The 17653-nt window shown below is 47.0% G+C and overlaps 1 protein-coding gene across 3 annotated transcripts in view; it reads right to left on the bottom strand.

The window, feature by feature from the left end:
- RAB3IP (RAB3A interacting protein) overlaps positions 1 to 17653 on the bottom strand; it is a 388930-nt gene that overhangs the window by 159356 nt on the left and 211921 nt on the right. For all 3 annotated transcript variants that reach the window (XM_086921989.1, XM_086921972.1, XM_086921980.1), the window contains exon 5: positions 1282 to 1359. In XM_086921989.1, coding sequence (XP_086778115.1) covers positions 1282 to 1359 — 78 coding nt within the window. The remainder of the gene's footprint in view (positions 1 to 1281; positions 1360 to 17653) is intronic.

Consider the following 17653-nt stretch of genomic DNA (forward strand, 5'->3'; position numbering starts at 1 on the left):
TGTTCGGGTCTTTGGTGAGTGAGAGGATCAGTTAAGTGTCGTTGGCGTAGGAGATGATGTTGAGGTTGTGTTGGCGTGCGATAACCGCGAGGGGGCTCATGTATATTTTGAAGAGGGTGGGGCTGAGTGAAGATCCTTGTGGTACGCCGCAGATGACCTCAGTGGCCTCTGACTTGAATGGTGGAAGGCGGACTCTCTGGGTTCTTCCGGTGAGGAACGAGGTGATCCATTCCAGTGCTTTTCCTTGGATTCCGACGTTTCTGAGGCGTTGTAAAAGGGTGCTATGACAGACCGTGTCGAAGGCTGCAGAGAGGTCGAGGAGGATGAGGGCGACTGTGTCTCCATTGTCCAGTAGAGTTCTAATGTCGTCTGTTGCTGCGATGAGGGCGGTTTCAGTGCTGTGCTTGGCTCGGAAGCCGGACTGTGAGGAGTCGAGGGATTTGTTGGTTTCGAGGAATGCGGCGAGCTGGTTGTTGACCGCTTTCTCAATGACTTTGGCCGGGAATGGAAGGAGTGAGATAGGGCGGTAGTTTTTGAGTTCGGTGGGGTCAGCTGTGGGTTTCTTCAGGAGGGCGCTGAGTTCGGCATGTTTCCAGCTTTCCGGGAAGGTTGCGGAGTTGAGGGAGCAGTTGATGACGTCTCGGAGGTGCGGTGCTATAATGGAGTCTGCTTTGTTAAAGATGTGGTGAGGGCATGGGTCTGTGGGGGATCCTGAGTGGATAGAGTTCATCAAACGGATGGTGTCCTCAGTGGAGATTGGCTTCCAGTCATTGAGGATGTTCAGGGGGGGTGGGGGTCCTGCAGGGGGTTGGGTGGGTTGGTCTTCGGGTCGTTTACCTCGTAACTGGAAAAGACTTAATCGAACAAAAACAAAGTGCAAACATCTGGACCCAACACTAGATGGCAAGCTATACACAGCATGTGATCTACAGCTCACTTGCCTCAAACATATATTTGTAGCAAAGAATTTGAAAAAATAACAGAGGTCTGCAGGAGACACTGAGCACGTAGCATATGGATGGATCAATTGTCCTTTTTGGGTGAATTGTGTTATGTAGTGCCTTCCCAAATTTTAATTTCCTAATCTCAGCCAACCAAACCGCAATCGTGATGATTGCAAAAGAGGAACAGATATTAATAAACATTTCAAATACATTAAGCAGTACACTGATGAACACCCATATGCCATATAATTAATTATCTGTGTATTCTTATTTTGACCAATACAGTTGGTGATACTAAAACATAAAAGCATGCAAGAACTAGTGATTTTTAACAAACCTTTCCTTGTGCTTCCTTCAACTGTTTTTCTGCTGTTGCTTGTTTAATATTTGCTTCTCGTACCATTTTGTGAGCTTCCTACAAAGCAAAGTTTATAGAAGCGTGTTTAAATTGCACTACATTTCAAGGTTATGTTAACAACGAAATGTTTAAAGCGCAGTGCAACAATTTTAAATAAGGTATTCAATACAAATGGCAAGATCAGACAGAAAACCCTCTTCAATACAGGATCCTAGTCTATTGACTCAAGACAGAATCGGAGAAGAAAATGGACGAAAAAATGAGCGGTGGCTAAGCCCATAAATCTCGCCATGGTGGGCATAGGGTACCCCTGTATACCACAAGAGATACCTCAAAAACATGCCCATATGGTGGGTGGATCGGGCGGTTTTCAGCTTCATTTTCATGAGGCAATGTGTCCCACGATAGGTACAAATTAGCATATCAAACACACAGTCAAATAAAGAAGTACAGACTCAATAAGTGAGTTCTAGTGTGGAATTAGGAAATTTAGAAAGGTTTGAGACAAAAATGATAAGTTACAATAAGGAACTTGTAAAATGCAGATGCATGAAGTCATTGCCATGAAAGCATTCAGCATTACAAAATGACAGGCAAATCAAAAATATGCAAGTCTCAAATGAGTAGAAAAATTAGTAAGAACTCTAATATCATCTCTAGTAACCTCAGAAAGTCATCTGGCTCACCCCCAAATTTGAGCGTTTATATAGCATATCTTCTCATAGACAAACATGATAGTGGAGAGTCATGGTGTGAGCAAAATAATTAAAATTTCAACAAATCAGAGCATCGAAATGAAGAGCAACATACAGCATTCCCACTTAAGAACAATTGTTACTTACCTGTAAACAGGAGGTTCTCCAGTATTGGTGTCTTACATAGATTCACATGCTTGAATATTCCCAGTCGTCGAAGTGGGAGTCCCACAGTAAATATCATAGCAATAAGATGCTAATACCATAAGTATGTAAAAACATAACACATAAAAATACACAGTAGAAATGCACAGAAATACCAAGACATAATTCCTACATAGGAATACATGGCAGAGAGAAAAAACACTTGCAACATATCCATGTCATTATGTTAGTCCAAACTGTAGCCAATCAGGCGCAAGCACCCCTCCAGAACCTTCTCCTCAGAGCTCAGTCCCTCAGATTTTTGTAGCACAGGAGTGACAATAGAGTCTATGAGGAGAAGAGAGCCTCTGAGGGGAGGTGGTTGGATCGCATGTGAATCTATGAAAGACACCAATACTGGAGAACCACCTGTTTACAGGTAAGTAACAATTGTTCTTCTCCAGTATTGGGGTGTCTTTCATAGATTCACATGCTTGAAAAGAATAGTGAGCAGTAGTAGCTGAAAAAGGTTCGAAGAAACCATGCAACAACATGGAAGAAAACTCCTGTCCCACTGCCGTATCGGCGTCATTGTTGGCATCCAGGCAATAGTGTCTTGTGAAAGTATGCCTGCTGGACCACGTGGCTGCTCTGCAGATTTGATGAAGCGGCACACCGGCAAACAGGGCAGTAGAAGATGACATCGCCCTGGTGGAATGGGCCCTCACGGAAGACTGAAGAGGCCTGCCGGCTTGCTGATGGCAGAAAGCAATTGCTGAAGAAATCCAACGTGCAATAGTTGGCTTGGCAACAGGACGTCCCTTGCGCATGCGTCCGTAGGCAATGAATAGTTGATCAGACTTGCGAAAAGGTGCCGTCCTATTGATGTAAAATTTAAGACATCTTTTAATGTCCAAGGAATGTAGGCGTTGCTCTGCCGGAGATTGAGGATTGGCAAAGAAAGTTTTTAAGAAAACAGGTTCGTTAATGTGAAAGTCAGTAGGTACTTTAGAAAGGAAAGTAGGGTTGGTGCGAAGCACTACACAGTCCGATTTGAATTGGAGCAATGGAAGTTTAATGGTGAAAGCGTGAATATCGCTTACTCTTCGAGAGGATGTCAGAGCAAGGAGAAGGGCTACCTTCCAGGTGAGAAATTTTAAGTCCGTTCTGTGGATGGGCTAGAATGGTGCTTTCATTAGTTGAGCCAGTACGACATTAAGATTCCAAGTGGGAGGAGGACGCCGAATGGGAGGGAACTTCCGGAATAATCCCATGAAAAACTGGGAATTACTCTGGAGGAGCAGAGCGAGGTGGAACCATCTTGACAGTAGCGGGAAATCACCGCCAAGAAGACTCTCAAAGTGGAATGTGAAAGTCCTGATTGAGCCAGTTGCAGAAAGAACGGAAGAAGCTGATCTGGAGTGGAATGAAGAGGATGAATATTGGCATCTATGCACCAATGACAAAACCTCTTCCACTTGAGTTTGTAGGTTTTGACTGTAGACGGAGCTCTTGCCTGAGCGAGAATGTCCCTGCATGCTGGTGAAATATTTAAATGGGCAAATTCAAGGTGCTCAGGTTCCATGCCGATAATTTCAGAGATGAGGGGTTGGGATGACATACTTGATCCCAGACCATCGTGAAGAGATCCGCTCGAGGATGCAGAAGAATGGGTTCGCACTGGGAGAGGAGAAGTAGCTCCGAGAACCATGCTTGTCGAGGCCATCTGGGAGCGATCAGGAGGATGTGGCAAGGTTGTCTCCGCATCTTCCACAGTACGCGAGTGGAATCGGAGGAAAAGCGTAGGCGAATAGATCGCACCAGTTCATCAAAAGGCATTCCCGCACGATCCGGGGTGGGGATGCCAACTTGAGTAAGATGGGCATTTCCGGTTCTCCGGTGTTGCAAAGAGATCCAAGGGTGGATGACCCCACCGTCGAAGGACTAGGTCGAGTGTTGGTGGGTGTAACTGCCACCTGTGGGTGGAAGACGTGGATCTGCTGAGGGAATTGCTAGGATGTTGGAGACTCCTGGCATATGAACGGCAGTCAGGGTGACGTGGTGACTGATTGCCCAATCCCAGATCGACTGTGCCAGACGAGACAAGAGAGGAGATTTGGTTCCGCCCTGCTTGTTGACATAGTGCATGCTGGTCGTGTTGTCCGTTTGGATAAGGACTGACTCCCCCTTGATCACAGGATGGAATGACTTGAGGGCTAGAAAGATGGCCATCAATTCAAGCCGGTTAATGTGCCAAGAGCGCTGAGGCAGAGTCCATTTGCCCTTGATCGACAGACCTTGAAGATGAGCACCCCACCCTTCTAAGGATGCGTCCGTCATCAGCGTGAGTTCCGGAGCGGTGGTGAGGAAAGTAACCCCCACCACTGGAGAGCCTCTTTCATGCGAGCGGTGACACAGACTATGTCGTTGAAGGATCCGGTGAATTGACGCCATTGCCCGTCCAGTTCTTTCTGAATAGGGCAAGTTTTCAATCTGCAATTCGGGATCAGAGAAATACATGACTATGCCATTCCCAGAAAGGACTTCAAGATCCGGACTGAAACGGACTGTTTTGCGCGAATACGAGCCACGAGGCAGAGTATCTTCAGCTGACGCTCGTGGGACACGAACGCTTTGGCTACGGAAGTGTCCAGGGTAGCGCCCAGAAAGGTTCTGCAGAGAGCTGGGACAAACTGGGACTTTTCGACATTGATGGAGAGGCCGAGGGAGCGGAAGACCTCCTGACAGCGTTGAGTGTCCCGAACCTTTGAGAAGGCAATCGTCCAGGTATGGAAAAATTTGGACGCCCTGGAGCCACAGTTAGGCTATCACTGGAGCTAACACTTTCATGAAGACACAAGGGGCCGAGCGTAGGCCGAAAGGCATCATCCGTAACTGGAAGTCTCTCCGTCCCACTCGGAAGCGCAAGTACTTTCGATGACGTGGAAGAATTGGCACATGAAAGTAAGCGTCCTGGAGGTCGATGGTGGTCATGTAGTCGTCTTGGGAGAGAAGACGCAAAATCTCCATGAGCGTGAGCATACGAAAAGATTGGGATTTGAGATATTTGTTCAGCGCTCGTAAGTCCAGAATCGGACACCAGTCCTCTGATTTTTTGAGGATAAGGAAAAAACGGAATAGAACCCCCTTCCTCTTTGAGACCTTGGAACCACTTCGATGGTTATCCAAATTTGTTGGAATAACTCCTTGAGTTGGGGTGAAGGCGGGCCGGATGGAGGAGTGGGAGGAGGAATCTTGACGAACTCCAAAGCATGGGCCTTCGCTACAATGTCCAGAACCCAACGGTCTGAGGTGATGGAGGACCATTGAGAAAAGAACAGGGAGATTCGACCTCCAACGTTTGGGGGGAAAGGCAAGTCATTGTCGTTTAGAGGTAGATCCTCTATATGCAGACTTTCCTCGATAGGATTTGGAGGACTGCTGCCGGGAGGACTGCTGCTGCTGGGAAGAGTAGCGCTGATTACCCTGGTTATAGGAGTATGTTTAACGAGATCCTCCACGAAAATTAGAGTTGGTGCTGCGCACACGTGCGCCATGAAAAGGGTGTTTTCGGAACTGTAAGGTTCCTAAAGAGCGAGCATTGTCGGTGTCCTTTTGAATGGCTTGGAGAGCCTCATCAACATGTGCCCCAAAGAGTGATTCTCCATAATACAGCATATCAAGGATCTTTGCCTATACCTCTTGACGAAATGAAGTGGAGCGGAGCCATCCTTGTCGCCACAACACAGCTACCCCTGCAAGCTGTCGGAAACCAGTCGATGCAATGTCTACTGAGCAGTCTATGATCTCCTCAGCTGCTCTCTCTCCATCCTGCAAAATTTTCAAGGGCAGCCATGTCAGGCCACATCTAACGATCATATCGCCCTAGAATAGCTAAAGCATTCGCTGCCCTCACCGTGGTAGAGGCCAATGATGAAAATTTCCGTCCAATGGCGTCCAGGCGATGACCCTCCCGATCTGGAGGAGCTGGAATAGGTGATGCTGGGTTCCTTGAGCGTCGCTGAGCAGCTTGAGTGACCACCGAATCGGGCTTCGGCTGCGAAATCAGGCACGCAGGGGAACCAATGGGTGCCTTATATTTCTTTTCTAGGCGAGGCATTTGTGCAGGGATGGTATTTGGGGTCTGCAGAAGTTTCAACCCTTCGTTCCCTATGAAATCAATAATGGGGACTGTATGGACCTGCTTAAATGGCTGATTCTTAAAATCATACAGAAAACAGTCCACTTCTCTCTGGACTCTTGGCAGTTTAAAGCGCTGAGCCGCTCTATCCTTTAACTGATGGAAGCTGGCAATGTCCACTGGCGGGGAATCCCCAGGTGTCACTGGAGGAGGGAACGGTGTCTGGATTTGGTAGTCGTCCCAATCGGCCATGGTGTTGTCGTCGTTGTCATCATCCTGGACTTCGCCCTCTTCACGATCAGGGCGAACGTCATCCTCGACATCGGCATAGGCAGTAGTGTGTATCCAAACTGACGTCTGGATTTGCGGGGACGGTGCAGAAGGTGGTGGTAGCGGATCTACAGGAGGAGGTACTACAGGCACAGGCGCTGCTGGTACTGGCGAACCCTAATTGGATGGGGGAAATCGCCTGTTATAATCCTCCAACATTGTTGTATGTTAGAAAGGAGAGACAGAGGCAGTGTCGCTGTTGGAACCTGCACCGCTTGTTCTTGATCCTGAAAATAATTTCCTTCAGGGTCCTCACCATAGTCCTGGAACTTAATGACTAACTCTGAAGGACTGTGTGCCGCCCCAAAAGGGCCACCGTCTTCCTCTTCTGAACCAGAGTACTCTTCAGAGCAAGTGGCAAACAATGGCGAAGGTGGCTGCTTGTTGTCTGGAATAGACAACTGGTCTACCTGAACCTGGCGACGTTGGTGTAGTGGGCCGACGTTGGAAAGACCAGTACTTGACGTTGGAAGTGGCAGCAATGGCAATGATGCAACAGAGGAGGTAGTCACCGTCGACGAAGTCGTCGTCGACTTAGCTGATGACGACGGCAGAATAGTCGGCGAAGAGGCAGATGAGGATTCCGTCGTCGACGGTGTCACCGTCGATGGAGCTGTCGTCAACGGGTCTAGCGTCGACGAGGTCTTCAACGTCGACGACGAAGTGGCTGTCGACGGAGTCGTTGACGATGATGATGATGCAGATGCAGCCATCAACGAAGCACTCGTCGACGGGATCGGCGACAAAGATTTAACAGCTCTCGTCGAGAAAATGTTCTTTTGCTTTTTCGTCGACGAGAGGATAGGTATCGTCGACGAGATAGGTCTAGAGCCCATAGATACCTTCGTCGACATAGATGACATCGACGTAACCTCCGTCGACGAGCCAGCAGCAGATGCCGTCACAGTCGCCGCTGACGAGCCGGAGGCGGCAGATCTCGTCGTTGGGGCGATCGTCGACGCTCCCTTCGACGATTTAACATGTTTCTTGGTGGAAACATGACTGGAAGAAGCAGAAGTCGCCTGAGAGTCATATCTCGTGGGCGAAGCAGGAGGAGGTGAAGACACCGCAAGAGCCATAGAAAGAGAGAGTTTCATTTTCTTTAAAAATGGAGAAGGCAAATCCTGCACACTGCTAGGCTTACTGGCTGCTTTAGAAGCACTAGACATATTTATTTATTTAAAAAGTTTTATATAGCGCTGCTGGACCCAAGAGTATCAGAGCGCTTTACATAGTGATGGCACAAGAACAGAACACGTACATATTAAGTAAAATATACAATTGGAAGTGCACAGGAGAATTAGAAGAAAATATAATGTACAAAGCGGTAAGTTAGAGAAAGGGGTCGGTAGAGCAGAATAGAGTTGGGGCAGGGAGAGTTGAAAATAGCGCTAAAGAAGGGGGGGGTAGGGGGGTGGGTGAAATGGAAGGGGGAGAGGGTTGGGTGACAAAGTGATAGAAGGGTGATGTGCAAGTTCAAGATCGATAAATATTAGGAACCCCAGTATTTATTGAGGAGAAGAGCTTGGAGTCTCTTTTTGAAGAGAGGGTAGGAGGGGTTGCAGCGAAGGTCTTTGGGTAGTGCATTCCAGATCGTGGGGGCATTACCAGAGAAGGCACGAGATTGGGTCTTTTTGCATTTAAGTTTAGGAGGGATAAGGACAAGGGAGTTTGTACTTCTCAGGGATCTAGTGCTCCCTGCTTTCAGTAGTTTGTTGAAAGGTAAGAGGGGGTGTCTTGGTGAAGAGCTTTGTGGGTAATGCAAGCAATCTTGTAGGTGGATCGACCTTCAATTGGGAGCTAGTTCAGGTTTTTGAGGACAGGGGAGATGTGGTCAAATTTTCGACAGTAAGAAATCAGTCTAGCAGCTATGTTGAGGACAGATTTAATTGGGGCCAGGTGGACTTTGGGGGTGCCGGCCAGAGTGGCGTTACCATAGTCAATCCTGGATAGGACAAGAGATTGGACGACGATATTGAAATCATCAGCTGGAATGAAAGGTTTAACTTTTTTGAGGTGGTGTAGGGTGGAGAGAGCACTTCTTGCTGTATTTTTAATGTAGGGGATGAGAGTAAGGTTCTGATCGATGCGGATACCAAGGGATTTGACCGAATTGGAGGAGGAGAGGGAGCAATTAAGGGCTTTAATGTCTTTAATCCAGAGTTGAATGGGAAGGAAATTGAATTTTGGGGTGAAAAGGATGATTTCAGGTTTTTTTTGGATTGAGTTTGAGATGATTAAGATGGAACCAGGCTTGGACATTCAACAGAGTTTCATTGAGGTGAAGGGATGTCGTTGTGGGTTTTAATCTTGTAGTATAGTTGGGTATCATCGGCATATAGGTGGTAACTGATTTTGGCTTGTTTGAGAATAAGAGTGGGGTTCCATAAAGAGGTTGAAAAGGGTTGGAGAGAGGATAGACCCTTGGGGGACCCCGAGAGTGCCAGATTGAGGTTTAGACAGGCAGTGACTGAGTTTAATTTGTTGGGATCTGTTCTGGAGGAAGGAGGTGAACCATTTGAGTACAATGCCTTCAAAACCAAAGCGATCTTTTAGGGTGTTCAACAGGGTGGGATGGTGTACCGTATCAAAGGCAGCCGAGAGATCAAGGAGGATTAGCAGTGAGGATTCCCCCATGTCAAGAGAGCGATGAATGTCATCAGTAATATTGAGCATGGCTGTTTCTGTACTGCATCCCTTTCTAAACCCAGATTGGAAGGTGTCGAGTAGGTTGAAGGAGGAGATATGGTTGTCAAGCTGAGACAGAACACATTTTTCAAGGGCTTTAGAGAGGAAGGGAAGGTTGGAGATAGGGTGCAGATTGTTCAGATCATTCTTTAAGAGTCTTAGTAGAAAAGGTCCTGCAAAATTTACATTTGCTCACCTCATGGTCCGGGTAAAGACAATATATACACTTGCTGAGGGGATCTTCAGAGTATAAGCGCAGCTTCCCACAGGAAGAACAGGGTCTAAATAAAGACTTCTTACTTGAAGACATGTCAAACACTGGAATCCAGAAGAAAAGTTGAGAAAAACTGAGCAGAGCTCAGGGAGACTCCCTTCACACGACGTGCGGTAGAAAATCTGAGGGACTGAGCTCTGAGGAGAAGGTTCTGGAGGGGTGCTTGCGACCTGATTGGCAGCAGTTTGGACTAACATAATGACATGGATATGTTGCAAGTGTTTTTTCTCTCTGCCATGTATTCGTATGTAGGAATTATGTCTTGGTATTTCTATGCATTTCTACTGTGTATTTTTATGTGTTATGTTTTTACATACTTCTGTTATTAGCATCTTATTGCTATGATATTTACCGTCGGACTCCCACTTCGACGACGGGGAATATTCAAGCATGTGAATCTATGAAAGACACCCCAATACTGGAGAAACCCTATCCCGCTACATGAATTCTGATTCAGCCCACTCTATGCTAATGTCATCAGGAGATGTCAGAACAAAATTATCACAAAACAGTAACCCATAGTGAATTACAAAAGTACTGTTAGACCCTGAAGGACATTTACATTACTGAGCCCATGCTAGAGAGTTTGGAAGAAAAAAAACTTGCTTGAATACATGCAGCAGAAATAACGGAAATGTGAAACGATTCAACATCATTTTGAACAAGGGGGCAACAAGGCCTACCAGAAGTCTAGTTAGCACAAGCCACTTTTTCTGGCTTTAACAGTTCATAGCAAAATCGTTTCAAAGGTAATAGCATCATATAAGTCTACGCAAGAATTTCAAGTGTAGATCACTATCTGCACAGTGTTAATAATGCATCATTCTTTTAATGCAGTAAAACATCTACACCTACAAGAACCCTTTTGACTTTGCCAAATGTTTCTAATAATTTTAGTTTTTAGTTGTTCAGCAATGTGGCTGCTGTGCAGCATGACAAAGTAAACAAAAAATAAATAAATGAAGCATCTTAATACTTTTTTGGGTGGGGAGAGATGATGGGGGGCAACACAGAGGAAGTGAAAGAACAGATGTGAGGAGGGTAACGAAGACAACAGAAGGGTGTGAAAGAACTGCTACGACGAAAGCAATAACAGACAACAATGGAAGGAAGGTTTGTGGGGCAAGTAAGAACAGAAGGAGGGAAGGTGAGCGAGTGGGTGGGGCCAAGAAATACAGAGAGGGACGGAGGTACACAGAGGGGAGCGGGGGGGGGGAGTAGTACATGAGGGAGCCAGCTGAAAAGAATCACTGTGGTAGACTGCTTACACTCAAAAACAAGTATTGTGTCCATGCACCAGGGGAGTGACAAAAACCCAAAAAAGAAAAAATCTTCACCAGCTGACCACTACAAAGCAGCAAATTAAAGTAACAATGAGGCCCACCAATGGTAAGGAATGAGAGGGCTCTAAGCCCACTAACAGAAAATGACAGGTATCAGGTGCTGAAATCTGTGCCCTCTCAGGGCTCAAAGGTCAGTATGTTTAGCAAACTGCCTCAGGGGGGTATACATACTAGTGAGGCGCCTTCTTCTAGCAAAGCAGAGGATACTGGTGAACACCCTGAAAGACCGGCATGTTTACAGAGACAGGGCACAGGCAGAGTATCCTTAACCGTAGGGACGTAACGACTATAAGTTTTGACTCCATTTTGCAATAGTATAAAAGGGCTGCCACTCAACTATTTGTCAGAAGAGGTCCTTCGCCCCAGATTATGGTGCGCGATACTGCCAGACATGCAGACTGATCACCCTTTTTTTACTAAAAGCCGATACTGAGCCGCTAAGTCCAGGGGGAGAGGAGCAGATACGATGTGTGCCAACCCTTCACAGGGAAAATGGTCTCCCTGACTTCTGAAAACTACAGAGCTTTACCATAAACAGGTAAGCAATGCGCTGATTCTCACTAAGAAACTACTCCATGCCATCCTAGCATAGCGCATAGAAGTAGGTCTTAGGAATTTAGGATTTTTCAGTTGACATTTTTAACCATGAGAGAAATGTTCATTTTATTCTCGTTGTTAGCAACATGTATTTGTGCTGTTTTAATTATATTCTGTGTGAGTGCTTTCGGTGTGCCCCTGGATGAAATAAATACGCTTTCTAGTTAAAGTCTCTTTTTCTTAGTGTAGTTTGTGTGTGGAATTGAGAAGAATAAAATAGGTGTGTTTCCAATCGCCATGGTGTACTTGGATCCCAGTTTAAGGACTGTTAGTAACTCAAAAGCACGGACGCCACTTCAACTATGTATTTGGTAGGGTTCTGCGGGGCTACAAAAACTGGTCTTTCACATTCAAGCATTGGTTTATTGAACTAAGTTCACTTGTATACCCATGGGTGTGAAAACAAACCTCAACCTTGTCATGCAGGTGCTATTCTGAGAATAATTGTAATATCACACTTGAATTTGTAAGTAGAATATACTTTGTGATCGCATATGCATATACACACCCCCCCTCCCCCCCCCCCCCCCCAAGCTAAGAATACCCCAGTATTCTGATCTGTTGCCTATTGTTTGCATGCAGCCCTCTGCAGCATGCACCCTGTCTCGCTTTCTGGGCTAATTTGACTAAGGCAGTAAACATATAGCACCGCAGCACACAGAAAAGGTGTTTAAAACACCATCAGGAGTCTTAGGATTCTGCAACCCACAATAGTATAAACTAACCTTGACCGACCGTTCAAAGCGATTGAAATCTATCAACGTCAAAAACAGTGCATGAATTAACCCTCATGTCCCACTTGCCATTTCTTAGAATTATTTGTCACCGCTTGCATGTAAAAAGAAAAAAGATGTGGCTTACACATCTCGTTAAGATGCACAATTTCAGGGAGTGTTTAAAACAAAAACAAGCATTTACAATGCAACGGTCTCGCCTTTGCAAAGGTTAGAGCTATTAGCATTGTAAATGACAAACTTTTTATTTATGTGTTGGTTTGAAAACAGATAAATAAATGGCATTGTCATTTACAATGCCAATAGCTTAATGTCTCGCAAATGCAAGACCTATTGCATTTGCAATGCAATACGTTTCGTATTTACGCGAGTTTGAGCTATTGACAATGCAAATAACAATGCGTTTTATTTATGTTTCAAAAACCAAAATATAAATAAAAGTTCTCATACTGCTGTCTCTCTCACACTGCTGTCTCTCTCACACTGCTGTCTCTCTCACACACACTGCTGTCTCTCTCACACACACTGCTGTCTCTCACACACACTGCTGTCCCTCATACACACAAAGCTGTCTCTCACACTGCAGGTGTGAGTTGTGGGATATGGGTTTCCAGCTCATATCTGGAGTGTGGGCGCTGCTGCGTTTCATGTCTTTTTTTTTTTTTTTTTTTTTACATTCTCCCCAGGGCATTAGTGGTAGCTGCAGAAGCTTTTGTTTTGGGGGGAGGGATGTTGGGGGTCAGATCTCAGCCAGCAAAAGGCAAATATACATTAACCAGTAAGAAAATGCAGCATGAAGTAAAACTACAAAAGCCAGGCAGAATTTGCAGCAAATCACAAACAAACACTAGCCAGGCCGAATGTGCATCGGGAAGCAAAAATACACTTGCCAGACAGAATGTGGAGCAAATGTCAAATATACAGCAGCTAGTCAGAATGTGCAGTGGGGAGTTAAAATACGTAGGCTATGTATACAGCAAATGTCAAATATATACTAGCCAGGAAGAATTTGCTGCACAAGGTAGATGTACACTAGCCAGACAGAATGTGCAGCGGGAAGTAAAACTACACTAGCGAGACACTGTGCAGCAAGGGGTATAATTACACTAGCCAGGCAGAATGTGCAGCAAATTAAAGATGTACACTAGATAGACAGAATGTGCAGCAGGAGGTAAACATACACTAACCAGGCTGAATGTTCAGAAAATGGAAGCTATGCACTAACCAGGCAGGATGTGCAGCAAGGGGTATAATGACACTAGCCAGGCGGAATTAGCAGCAAACGGCAATATACACTAATCAGGAAGAATGCACAGCAAATGATACATATACATTAGCCAGGCAGAATGTGCAGCAGGAGGTAAAAACACACTAGCCAGGAAGACTGTGTAGCAAGGTTAATAATATAATAGGTGTGTAGACAGTGCAGCATAAGAAAAAATACAGTAGCCAAGCAGAATAAGCAGGTAGTGGTAAAAATACACTCGCCGGGCACATTGGGCAACAAGAGGTAAATACACTAATCAGGCAGAATGTAGTGCAAATAATAAATACACACTGGCTAGGCACACTGCAACAAGAGTTAAACTAGGCACGCAGACTGTGCATCAAAGAGAAAGAATACAGTAACAACGGAGATTGTGCCGGTGTGGTAGTGGTAAATTAGGCTAGCCGGGCACAATGGGCAACAGGAGGTAAAATACACTAGCTACGCAGACTTACAGAAAGAGGCAAAACACACTAGACACGTAGACTGTAAAAAAAGAGACAAAATACACTAGCCGAGCAGAATGTGTAGCGAGGGTACACTAGTAGCGAATAGTGTGCACTTAAAGGTAGAAAATACACTAGCGACGCTGACTGTGCAGCAAGCGGAAAATACACTGCCTCTTTTTAGATGGAAAACTTGGGTCAACCATTTTTCCCGTATTTATTCAACATATACGAGCGAAAAAACATTTAGTTTGCAAGATTATGTAATAATCCCAAGGATAGCCCCTCTACACTTCCCTTTGGAAGATAATATTTCTGCAATAGTTTGTATGCAGACAAACAGGAACAGCTGCAAAAGTAGAATGGCTGGGCTGCGAAATTATGCAGGGAGTAAATCGGGTTTTATAAACAGCCACTGGCTGGTGTATTGGATAAAATGGAAACCAGCCACGAGTTCAGCAGAACACAACTGGACCAGCTAAGACTCAGGAATAGGGAGATTATGTCTGACCAGCTGTGAATATCACCAATATACCCTTTCCACTGTACTCAGGGACTTTAAGTGCACTGCACAATCGACATCTCTTTATGGGGCAAAATTATAGGGGCCCTCATGTAAGAACACTTTTGTGGTAGGAGAAAACAAATGTTTTAACCGCATCGCTGCTGCGGCGATTTTTGCGCTGTGCGGCTTTTTTCATTTTACCGCGTTACATGACGAGCTCAGCTCGTCATCAGCACACGCCACCCGTGGCTGATGACGAGCTGAGCTCGTCATCAGCAGCGAAGGGGTTAAGAAACGATTACGCCTTCCAATGCGTACATATCTAATCCCTATTCTTATGGACTTAAATGTAAATGTATAGATCACCAAATGATCTTAAGACCACTATAGTTTTGGGTGCGACTGTGGTCTACAGTAGAAGTTTCCCATTATAAAGAAGGGCTAAAGGAAATTTTAAAGTTCAATCACGGTATAGGTCTACAGTGGCTTAAGCATGTTCATTGCTGGTTCCATAAATTGATGTTGAAACACTTTTGGGAGGAACCTGCCCAATTGACTATGGTTTCTAAGCAAATCTTAAAATCTACCTTTTGGCATATATCCAAGACAGTGTGTCCCAAAGCTCATCTGTTGGTACATTAACAACACCGTTTCTTCTTACCAAACCAACAGCGAGCTTTGAACCATTTCTAGATGAGGTGCAGCCACAGTTAGCAAAATCATTAAATATGAAATTTCGATATGGTGTCTTGCAAACTAATTTGAACACATCGAAATGGGTCTGCAAACAAGGGGATGATAATATTGAATGTTGTGTGTTATGCTAATCCGGTACAAGAGAATCTTACCTGCACATACTATTATTCTGTCCTGCTTATGCTAAAACTAGGAAGAAATGGATTAAACCTATCTGTCGGAATTTGGGCATTAGGTCTTGCTGTGAGGCAGAAAGAATATTAAGAACTGCTACTTCTCAAAAGGTTGTTTTTAGTGTCAGTAGGTATTTGTTTGATGTAGGTATAATAAGAGCAAAGGAATGTTTGAAATTTTTGTGTATTGTACTTGGAATACTCATATTGTATTAGCGTACCGCCGCCACCGCCGAGAGTCAATCCTGGGCACTTACCTGAGCTGACACTCCAGCCGCCACAGCCGAGAGTCATTCCTGGGCATTTAAGCAAACTTACCTGTGCTGACGCTGTAGCTGCCTCCGCCGAGAGTCAAGAGGGCATTAGACTCCGCGCCGCCGCTCCGGGGAACTACAACTCCCGGCAGGCCTCGCGGCGGCGCGTGGAGGTGACGTGACACGCCCAAGAGGGCGCTCCCAGGCACCATATAAGCTGAAGGATCCCGGCGGAGCGGGGGAGACTAACGTACCGCCTCCACCGCCGAGAGTCAATCCTGGGCACTTACCTGAGCTGACACTCCAGCCGCCACCGCCGAGAGTCATTCCTGGGCATTTAAGCGAACTTACCTGTGCTGACGCTGTAGCCGCCACCGCCGAGAGTCAAGAGGGCATTAGACTCCGCGCCGCCGCTCCGGGGAACTACAACTCCCGGCAGGCCTCGCGGCGGCGCGTGGAGGTGACGTGACACGCCCAAGAGAGCGCTCCCAGGCACCATATAAGCTGAAGGATCCCGGCGGAGCGGGGGAGACTAACGTACCGCCGCCACCGCCGAGAGTCAATCCTGGGCACTTACCTGAGCTGACACTCCAGCCGCCACCGCCGAGAGTCATTCCTGGGCATTTAAGCGAACGTACCTGTGCTGACGCTGTAGCCGCCACCGCCGAGAGTCAAGAGGGCATTAGACTCCGTGCCGCCGCTCCGGGGAACTACAACTCCCGGCAGGCCTCGGGCGGCGCGTGGAGGTGACGTGACACGCCCAAGAGAGCGCTCCCAGGCACCATATAAGCTGAAGGATCCCGGCGGAGCGGGGGAGACTAACGTACCGCCACCACCGCCGAGAGTCAATCCTGGGCACTTACCTGAGCTGACACTCCAGCCGCCACCGCCGAGAGTCATTCCTGGGCATTTAAGCGAACTTACCTGTGCTGACGCTGTAGCCGCCACCGCCGAGAGTCAAGAGGGCATTAGACTCCGCGCCGCCGCTCCGGGGAACTACAACTCCCGGCAGGCCTCGCGGCGGCGCGTGGAGGTGACGTGACACGCCCAAGAGAGCGCTCCCAGGCACCATATAAGCTGAAGGATCCCGGCGGAGCGGGGGAGACTAACGTACCGCCGCCACCGCCGAGAGTCAATCCAGGGCACTTACCTGAGCTGACACTCCAGCCGCCACCGCCGAGAGTCATTCCTGGGCCTTTAAGCGAACTTACGTGTGCTGACGCTGTAGCCGCCACCGCCGAGAGTCAGGAGGGCATTAGACTCCGCGCCGCCGCTCCGGGGAACTACAACTCCCGGCAGGCCTCGCGGCGGCGCGTGGAGGTGACGTGACACGCCCAAGAGAGCGCTCCCAGGCACCATATAAGCTGAAGGATCCCGGCGGAGCGGGGGAGACTAACGTACCGCCGCCACCGCCGAGAGTCAATCCTGGGCACTTACCTGAGCTGACACTCCAGCCGCCACCGCCGAGAGTCATTCCTGGGCATTTAAGCGAACTTACCTGTGCTGACGCTGTAGCCGCCACCGCCGAGAGTCAAGAGGGCATTAGACTCCGCGCCGCCGCTCCGGGGAACTACAACTCCCGGCAGGCCTCGCGGCGGCGCGTGGAGGTGACGTGACACGCCAAAGAGAGCGCTCCCAGGTACCATATAAGCTGAAGGATCCCGGCGGAGCGGGGGAGACTAACGTACCGCCGCCACCGCCGAGAGTCAATCCTGGGCACTTACCTGAGCCCCATTAGAACCAAAGGAGAGAACTCAATCTGAGAACAACAGACCAATTTGTATCACCACATTTAATCAAGTTTCAGACACTGTGTCCAAAATAATTAAAAAACACTGGCCGATAATCAACAGTGGTGGACTAACCATACCTACCCCCATGTGCCATAGACGTGGCAAAAACTTGAAAGACTTTTTGGTACATACCCGCCCCATACTAACAAATCAAACAATAAGATCCCAACCACTACCAAGTGGTCATTTTCCATGTAACAATTGCAGTGTTTGTCATTTAACATCCACAACGAAAACCATAACCTTCAACAATGCTACAAGATGGGAACTA

The sequence above is a fragment of the Lissotriton vulgaris genome, chromosome 1_1 (genome assembly GCF_964263255.1).
Source record: "Lissotriton vulgaris chromosome 1_1, aLisVul1.2, whole genome shotgun sequence".
NCBI classification, from domain to species: Eukaryota; Metazoa; Chordata; class Amphibia; order Caudata; family Salamandridae; genus Lissotriton; species Lissotriton vulgaris.